The 9,237-nt window shown below is 64.8% G+C and overlaps 1 protein-coding gene across 4 annotated transcripts in view; it reads right to left on the bottom strand.

Moving 5' to 3' along the window:
• Window positions 1-293: 293 nt before the first annotated feature.
• The window catches only part of AP3B2 (adaptor related protein complex 3 subunit beta 2), a 53,145-nt gene continuing 44,201 nt past the window's right edge, over window positions 294-9,237 (bottom strand). For 2 of the 4 annotated variants that reach the window (XM_067556007.1, XM_067556003.1), the window contains 5 exons: window positions 8,842-9,073; window positions 7,691-7,775; window positions 6,637-6,734; window positions 1,911-2,049; window positions 294-1,492 (listed from right to left, as the gene is read on the bottom strand). In XM_067556007.1, coding sequence (XP_067412108.1) covers window positions 1,342-1,492; window positions 1,911-2,049; window positions 6,637-6,734; window positions 7,691-7,775; window positions 8,842-9,073 — 705 coding nt within the window. In that variant the 3' untranslated portion in view covers window positions 294-1,341. Of the gene's footprint in view, window positions 1,493-1,910; window positions 2,050-2,295; window positions 2,690-5,453; window positions 5,751-6,636; window positions 6,735-7,690; window positions 7,776-8,841; window positions 9,074-9,237 lie in introns of those variants that run through there. The other 2 variants (XM_067556005.1, XM_067556004.1) reach the window with 2 other exon arrangements.

Below are 9,237 nucleotides of genomic sequence, written 5' to 3'. Positions count from 1 at the left end.
GGTCACTGCGTGGGGCTAGGACACCATTAGCCTCCTCCCCAGAGGTAGATGCAGTAGGGGAGGCGATGCCCTTGATGTATGCCTGGCATGTCCTTCAGGGTGAGGGGGGCTATTGAACATATGGGCTCCCCCCTGCCCCCACCCCGGAGCTCTGCAGTGCCAAGGCCTCACTTCGGGCGACCAGCTGGCAAGTGTGAAAAAGCGGGAGGGGGGTAATAGGCGCCTGAATAAGACAAAGCCCCAAATATCGGGACTGTCCCTATAAAATCAGGACGTCTGGTCCCCCTAGCCTCACATCCCTGCTACAGTGCCTGGGGGGATTGTGGAGGTGACGGGGGTGGGACTGGGCCAAGGCTCGGAAGAAAGCAACAGCAAACCCTACCCTGGGTGCAGAGAGGCCTGCAGCCTCTGCCACCTCCTCCCCACAGAGGGGCTAATATCGCCCCTGGAGCGGTGCTGCTGTCACGTCAGGGCATCGCCTGGGGGGAGCAGGGGCTGCCCTCCTCCTACACCCTGCAGTGCCAGGTGGCCCTGCCCTCACATGGAAGGTGCAGGGAGCCCGGTGGAGGTGAGAGGGGCTCCCTGCCTCCCACGCTAGACTCCCTATGGGCAGCGTGGTGTTTCCACGGCATCTCTCCTCCAGGGCCTCTCCCAGCCGGGCCCCAGGAGCTGGGTCTGATGCCTGGGGAGACTAAGGCTGGGTAAGTGCCCAGCCCGCTCCCAGAGGTGACAGCTTCGTCCGCCCCCCCAAGCCCTCGCCTGGTGCCTGCATGGCTGGAGCGGCTGCCAGCCCCGGCTGGGACGGGAAAGGTTGCCAGGCCTGGACGGGATGGGCACAACTCCTGGCGGGCATTGGACAACCCCAGCGATTCCACACACGAGGCAGAGCCGGGGAGGGGGCCATTTCCAAGGGACTGTATTGAGGTTCCTGGTCATAATAAATAGAGCTACAGTGAGAGTGGCCCGGGCGCCCCACAGCCCGCGGGGCTCACCCTCCATTGGCTGCTGCCCAGATACCCACCCCACAGCACGGCAGCCTTCATCGGCTCTCCTTCCTCGCCCTCTGCTCCCATTGCTCCCCCAGGCCGCAGCACACACCCTTCAGGGCAGCGGAGGGGCATGGGGCAGCAGTAGAGACAGCCCCGACCCCTCCCTGTTCCCAGGCCACAGAAAGGGGCAGAAGAGTAGGCCCGTCCATCACAGCTGCCAGCCAAGGGAGAAGGAGCAGAGGGGTGCAGGACGGCAGGCGGGGTGGGGGTCTCTGGGTGGCTGGTGGGGGGAATGGGCAGGGTGCTGTTCACAGGCTGAGGGGGCGGGGGCAGAGGAGCAGCAGACTCCAGGTCACTCTGTCAAGGCCTGGACAACGTCCTGCACCAGCATGGTGCCAATCACCATCTTCTCACTGTTGACAGTCAGGAGGGCCCTGGCTCCTTCCTTCCGCTCCAAGGTGAGGAGAACGAGGCTCCCGCTGGTCACCGTCTTGGCAGCAAACCTGCCCGAGGGAAACAAGGCAGGGGTGAAGGCACCGGCCCAGGGCAACGCCCATCTGTGCCGACCGCACCCAGCCCCGTGATGGAAGAGGCAGCACCCCCCAGCCTCAGCCCTGGGTCCCTAGCCCTCCCCTGCACCCGGCTAGGGGCATACCTGGGGCAGAGATGTCCTGCTGGCTTCAGTAGGGGCCTGACCGGCGAGCAGAGCCGCCTAGCAAACCACAGGCAAGGGAATGTCCCCTGCAGCGTCTGGGCTGTGCCACCGTGTCCCCTGGTGCTAATCTAGCCCCAGAGCTGGCAGCACCCCCCGCGGTGGGCCGGATCCCAAAGAGCGGGAACCTACTCTACCCTGGGCTGCCAGAGCTGGTCTGTTCAGTGCCTCCCGCAGTAGGGACGGCGGTGGTTAGCTGGGCCCCCCACCTGTACTCGTTGTCCGCTCCGCAGGGCACGCGGCTGACGTTCGCCGCCATCGTTACGTGCTGGACGATCGCGTGGTCGCTCTGGCACGTGTCCGGCAGCATCAGCCTCTCCGTAATCTCACTCATGCCCGTCAGCTTGCCTGGTAGGGGGAACGGGGGAGGGGAGGGTCAGCCCAGGGCAGGTCTGCAAAGGGCTAAGCAGAGATGCCCCCCGGCGGCTAAGCCCGTTTGAAGGATGGATGAGGCTAGGGCTGCATCCAGCCCCCAAGGCGGGCACCGGGCCTGCTTCTAATGGCAGGTGGGAGCTGGCTGAGGACCCTCCCTACAGCCCTGGAGGAGACAGGGCTGGGCATCTGGCAACAAGGCTGAGACCCACACGGGAGGCAGAGGACGCCTGCGGGCACTGGCGGGTGCCAGCTCTCTCTCTCTGGGGTTACAGGGAGCAATGGGACTCCCAAAGACTGCCCAGTCCCTGCACTCCCAGCATGAACTGGTGCCAGGGACCAGATCACCCATGGCTCTGCCAGCCCCCAGCTCCACCCAGCCCCAGAGAACCCAGAGCGCGTGTTCGCACGGCCGGGGGAGACAGTCCCTTGGGAGCTCTTCCCAATTCACCCCAAGCCCTTTGGTCCTAAAAGGCCTGAGAACCCTCATGGCAGGGACAGATGCTCTTGGAGCCCAAGAGCGCCTCATGCACTGGCCGGAGAGTTAGCAGGCCAATGCCCCGGGCCCCATCCATGCTGGTTCTGGGCTGGGACTCCTGCGCTGGTCCTCCGCCACCTGTTATCGAATGAGGAGAGCGAGGGTTTGCCAGAGGTTGGGAATGGGCACCGGGCTGGGTCACTGGATGACTCCCTCTGGAGCACTTTGCATTGGCCCTGGCCGGCAGACAGGACTCTGGGCTAGATGGACCATGGGTCTGCCCCAGTCGGGCCATTCTTACGATCAGGGAGCTGAACCCCGGCTGGGCTCCCTGGTGAGCTCATCCCTAGAATGGCTGAATGCCACGGGTCCAATTCCAGCTGGCTTGGTGCGTTAGGAGTCTGCCTTCCTCGCGGGGCGTCGCAGGGGGCTGCTGAAGGGGGCGGGAGGCTGGCCACGAAGAGCATGCAGTGCAGTGTGCGGAGGGGGGAGGCTCCCAGCCTGCCGCTGAACCCTAACCCTGAACCACGGAGGTTGCTCTGCCGCCGCAGGAGAAATGGATCTAAGGTCACTAGCTTCACTGGAGCACGCGCAGCCCCATCCTACAGGCACTGGGGCGGGGCAGGGTGGGGAGATCCCTCCTTTGCCCTGTGCCAACAGAGCTCCTGGCCTCTACCCTGGGTCCGCTTCATCATTGTCCCCATCTAACCAGCACAGGTGGGCTGAGAAACACTCCCATTGTAACTGAGCAGCCCGGTGCCACGTGCTCTTCGTGGCCAGCCTCCCGCCCCCTTCAGCAGCCACCTGCGACGCCCCGCGAGGAAGGCAGACTCCTAACGCACCAAGCCAGCTGGCTGCTGCCATCCCGCGGGAAGGGAGTTCTGGCCTGGCCCCCGCAGCGCTCAGCTTAGACCCAGCTGCCGTAGGAGGGTTGCGGCAGCAGAGCCAGCCACGGCCCTATTGGCCACACACGCATTTGAGGAGGGAAAGCTGCAACAGATACATAGCTGGAGCTGGGCTACGGCTGGCTGCAAGCGGGAGTTGAGGGGGGTTCCTGACCCGAGCCTGCAGCGAGCTGAAGGGACGGACGGCGCACGGCTGGCACAAGGTCACATGAGGCTGAGTGGATCAGGACCTGCCTTAGGGAGACGTACCAGGCAGCCTAAGGGAACGGCGAGAGCCCCCTCCCCCGGCTCGTTTAACTTAGTCCCGCTCTCATGCTAGGGAACGAGCTGGCACTGGCCCAGAGGGGCTGGATTCTGACCTCCTGCCCTTGGAGAAGGCGGCAAACCCCTCGCGGCTGTGCCCAGGAGCGAGGGGGCTGGGAGCCAAGGGGCTAACGAGCCGAATAGCGGGGAACAGCGCCGGCAGCCAGCCCCTCCAAACAACCCCGTCGTCTAGCTCCAGCCTGGCCAGAGGGGGGCCCCAGCAGTCCCACAGGTTGGGGGGACGGGGGATTTGACCGTTAGCTGCACTGCTGTAAAGCTGCCTCCACCCATGGCCTCGGGAACCATGGGGCCAGCCCTGGCGGAGGCGGCACCGGGCCTGGGCGCACACACCCACCGCTGTGCCCAGGCTGCAGCGGGAGGGGGAGCGGCCCAGGGCGGAGCAGGGGGAGGATGGAAACCCCTCCATGCCCACCCTGGCTCCGAGTTGCCACCCCAGGGAATTGGGAGGTGTCTGCCCAGAGCCTCAGCACCAAACCAGCTCTCGGGGCTGATGATTCTCCTCTGGCTGCCCACATTTTCCTTGGCTCCCCCATCCCCACGATACCAGCCCCCCTGCAGCTCTGACCACAGCCCACTTTGGATCGTCTCCCCACCCCATGATCCACCTGGGGCCCCTCCATTGACCCCCTCGCAGCCCCTGGGAACACACTGGCCCATGGCCTGAAGGATGTTGGCTTCCAGTGGCGGACCCTGGGCTCCTCCCTCTCCTGATAGCTGGGATTGCAGGGGAGGAAATGGCCAAACCCCTCCGGCAACTTGCAGATAGATCGCCCTGGTTTCCCTGGGTCCACCCTTCACCCCACGTCCACAGTTGAGGGGGGGCTCTGATATTGCACTGCCAGGGGGGCAGAGCAGGGACGCACCATGATGGCTGCAGTTATCAGACCCCCCCACAAAGTGGGCACTAAGAAATACACCTTGGAATTTAACCCTTTTGTGTCGTGGCTCCCCTGCATCTGCCTGCCACGGGAACTCCCTCGTGCTAGAGCCTGGGGCCCAGCTGGGTGCAGCAGGGAAGGGAGAATCCAAATCTTTCCCCTCACCAGCGCCACAGGGAATGTGGCTGGGGTTTGTGGAACAGTCGCCTGAGCTCCCCACCCCGGGAGCAATCCAGATTGGCTGGGAGATGAGTGTGGCTGCTGTAATGCAGCTAGGCAGGCAGATGCCAGGGGTGGAGGGTGGGGGCCCTGGCCAGCTGGCTGGGTTCCTGGGACCACCAGGCAGATGCAGCAGCCTCAGGGGGTTCAAATAAACTCCCGAGGTTCTGGGTGCTCCTCTGACCCCAAAGCTTCCTGCATCCCAGCCTGGGCCTGTCTCAGCAGGTGCCCAGAGCTGATCTGTAACCTCTGCTTCCAGGCAAGCCATTAGCCGGTAGCAGCATGGGTGGCCAGGCTGGCGAGAATTCCTCCTCTCTACGCTGCAGCCCAGCTCTCTCTGAGCCAGGCTCTAGGGATGGGTTACGCCATTCAGAACAGAGCCCCGTGCGTGCCATAGCCATAGGCCCCTGCAAGCTCCGGCCCCGTGCGTCCGGCTCACAGCTGGGAGGGTGCTGCTGGGACCCTGGGGCCCCACCGCCGGCGCACAGCTCTGAAAGCATCAATGCAGGACACTGCGACGTAGGCTGCAGCTGCCCTAGCGTAACGCAGTGGAGCAGCCCCTGGAGCATGCACCAACCATGCCTCAGGAGCCCTGCTCGATCTGGCTCTGTGCACCCTCTGCTCAACCCTGGGTGGCCCACTGTACTGTCCGCTGGATGTAACCCCCTTGTCGAAGGAGGCGTGGGACTCCAGGGGCTGCCCTTGGGCCATGCTGGGGGCTAGGTTCTGTCTGAGCCATCACCGCGTTCCCCACACCTGATCCCAACCAGCCACCCGGAGAAGAGACCCCGGGTGGCAGGCCCTCTGGCAGTGCTGTGCCACGTCCTCTCCTCCCCGGCCCTGATTTCACGGGCTCTTCCTCCAAGGCAGGCCCTAGGTGGGGGGAAACAGGGCTAGTTTGCTAATCTAGAGAGAATCTCACAGCCATGGACTAACTAGGGATCTGGTAGCAGAGCTAATGCAATGGCTCCTAGGGGGAGTGGGGTGGGTAAGGGGCCGGCAGCGGCTTGCTGAGCTGAGACTTACCCACACCCATCCTTAAAAGCTGTTCTAAGGAAAGCAGGGACGCAGAGGGGAATAAAACAGGTGTTAACATCAGCCACGGGCACAGCCCCGCCGAGTGCAGCGCAGGGAGCACCCCCCCATACTAAGCTGCAGTGGGGAGATGGGGCTTGAAGTCATACCCACAAGCATCAACGGAGAGGTGCTACCGGGGCAGGGCTTGTGCCACCGGGGGCCCTGCTGAGATGGCAGAAAATTAGACTTGGGCACACGCTGCTCTCGGCCGTGCCCAGCTGGTCCGGGCTCTGATACCTGGCTTCCCCTGGCAGGCAGGTGCAGCTCCCCAGCACCCCCATGGCTGCCCGGGGGCGCCCAGCTCATCAAAGCCAGGGTGCGGGCAGCAAGGAAAGCAGGTTCATTCAGGTCAGAGTCAGGCACCAGGTTCACGGGCACGCTGGTGCAGGGGGGTGCCAGCGCACGGGCCTAGGGGCTGGGAGCCTCGTCGCTCACCGAATCCCCTTTTCAGGTTAGTCGAGGCTGGCTGCAGCCAGCCAGCACCTCTTAGTCTGGGATCAGGCAGGCAGTGGGGCCCGGAGCTGTTACTGGCTGGCTCTCTGTGACACGGTTGCAGACCTCCCTGCTTGGGGCGAGGCTGGGCAGGGAGGGGCGGCTGGGAGAGCCCCGCGGCAGTGTGCCCGGCCCAGGGCAAGCTCTGCAGACCCTTCGATGGCCATCAGGACACTTGCGCCGCACTCACCTTGCTCCTTCCTGAACTCGTTCTCGCTCATGAACACCGGGGCCATGAGCTCTCCCACGGGCGGCTGGATGGAGACGTAGAACTGGCGCGAGTGGGTGCTGGGAGGAAACGCCACAGTGAGATGGACCCAGCCCTGTGCAGCCGGCCCAGCTGAGCCCGGAGAATGGAGGGCAAGTGTCAATCTCCCGCCCGCTCCTCACTGCATGCCAGGCCCAAGGCCCGCTCCCCAAGAGTGGCAGCCACCCTGCCGAGAGCGTTCCCAGCCGTGGCTCCCAAGCCCTGTGCAAAGGGGGAACGTGCCATTGCCCCACCCTCGGCGTGGGGAAACTGAGGCACAGGGCGAGGGTCAGGAACAGACCCCACCAGCACTCAGCAGCCCATCACCCCCAGGCCATTGCTGCTGTCGGGCCAGCAAGGCAGGAAGGAGCTCATCCACCCTGTGCAGGCACAGGCACCCGCGAGGGCTGGGGAATGGCACTAGACGCCCTGTTCCTAACCACACACTATGCCACATCAGCCAGCCGGGCAGCCCCAGAGCTCAGCGCCAGACGGTCTGTAGGACAGTGGATTCCGCCCTGGCGCTCCCTCCTGCCACGTGCCCACTGCTGCCTAAGGGAAGTCAGGCCTTGCATTATTTCCCTTCTAGGGAGGGCGAGGCTCCCCAGCTGCACCATGGGGTGAATCCCTAGTGGTGTGGCAGTCACTGACCAATGGGGGCCAGGGACAAAAAGGGCCCTTCTCTGCTTCCCTTCCTGTAGGGCCCAGTTCGGATCGCCCTCTCTGATGAGAGCAGCGGCTAGCCACCCTGCCGCTAGCACCTGAAAGGCTGGTATTAGAGCTCCATCAGCTCCACAGTTAACACCTCCTTGAGATGAATGGGGCAGGACGACTCAGACAGCCCTGCCCCGGGGGCCCAAGGTGAGGTGCCTGGTGGGCTGGATCTGGGGTCAGGGATGCAGCCCAGCCCAGCCGAGTGCTGACGAGGGTCCTGGAGGCATGCCAAGGGGGGCTAGCTACTGGCTGCGCCTGGGGAGGGGCGGGGGAGGGTGCTCACCACAGCTGGAAGTTGGCGGCCTGGGTGGAGTCGCAGAAGTCGATGCCCATGATCACGCTAGCGGTGTCGCCGGGCGCTAAGGACTCTGCAAGCACAGGGACAGGTACACCTGTCACCACCGGGCCAGGCTGGCATCGGGCAGAGCCCTGGCACCCCCTTAGGCTCCGGAAGGCACCCTCGGGAAAGCCCAGCCCATGAACTGCAGTGGCCTCAGCCCGTTCCCCGTTCTCACACAGACCTCAAGCCAGGCCCTGGCCACGAAGCTGACACAGGGTGGGTGCCCTGAGGGTGCATGTGCAGCCCCCCCCAGCCGCATTGGAACCTGTGACTCTGCCCACAAGGCCTTGGGGGAGGAGGGGCGCTGCTCACTTGGGGGGAGGATTCCCCCACCTAGAGGCAGCCAGGCCAGCACAGCTGACCGGGAGCTTCCTGCTGGGACCTGCCAGATGGGGCTAGCAGCCTGGGAGAGGCCAGTGCCATTGGGGTGAAGATCCAGCCCCCAGCCCATGGCAAACTGGGTGCAGATAAGGACACAGCTGCCCCTGGACACCCCCCCAAAACAGTGGAGTATAAACGGTCTCCGGCGCTCAGGGGCCAAGCCTACAGTTGCTGCCTCACGCGTAGGGCAGGATGGGTCCCGGTACCACCCCCCAGCTGCCCCAGGGAGGGAAGGTCTGTACCTGGTGGGGAGGAGAGGGCACAAATGTAGGTTTGGCTCCGCCACTCTCTGCACTTACCCAGCGCCCGCCTCTCCCGCTGCAGCCCCACAGCCTGGCGCTGGCTCGGATAGGGGGCGGCTGGGCCAGACCTTCACAATGCGGGGAGGGGGGGACACAGGAGTGGAAGGGGGAGCAGCTGCCCCTCAGCCTCCTGCCTCCTCCGCCCTTTGCGAAGGGCTGGCGGCCCCGCCACTCCAGCCCGGCGCTGAGCAGCTGGGCCACCCCACCCCAACACAGAGCTTTTGGAGGGGCTTGCGGCATGGCCCTGCGGTGGGAGGGTGACGCCCGCACCCTGCAAAGCCCAGAGCATGCACCACGCCGGGGAGCATCGCTCCGTGGGCAGAGCCAGCCTCCGCCACTGACTCGCTGCGTGAGCCTCCCCGGGACAGTGGCCCTGCCTTCGGGAGCCCACCGAGGGCCATCCGGCTTTACCAATCTCCTTGAACTCCTGGATCCTCATCCCAGACAGCAGCTTGGGCTCGCTGATCCGCAGGTTCTTCACCTCCGAGTCCGTGTTGTTGGAGAACTGGATCTGAACGGCCACCATGTGGGGGTCGGGGGGGAAGGGCTGCCGGCTGAAGTAGTACTCCACGGAGAGCCCCTCTCCGGCCATGCGGTGCAGCAGCTCGTAGGTCTTCACAGTGCTGAAGACGGGGCTCATCATCTGGGCAGGGGGAGGGAGAAAGGCAAGACGCAGGGCGGGGAGAGGCAGTGAGCCAAGTCCTGGGTGCCGAAGGAATCGCTACAGGAGCTGGGCTCCCTCCATCCCTGCCCCACGGATGCCCGAGGCCCTGGGCTGGGGAAGCAGGACCGTGGGTGGCTGAGCCG

The sequence above is a fragment of the Emydura macquarii genome, unplaced genomic scaffold, assembly GCF_026122565.2.
Source record: "Emydura macquarii macquarii isolate MOO-44397 ecotype Brisbane River unplaced genomic scaffold, CSIRO-AGI_Emac_v2 contig_1644, whole genome shotgun sequence".
NCBI lineage: Eukaryota > Metazoa > Chordata > Testudines > Chelidae > Emydura > Emydura macquarii.
The sequence above is the reverse complement of the archived record's forward strand: the minus strand, read 5'-3'. Positions and strand labels throughout refer to the sequence as shown.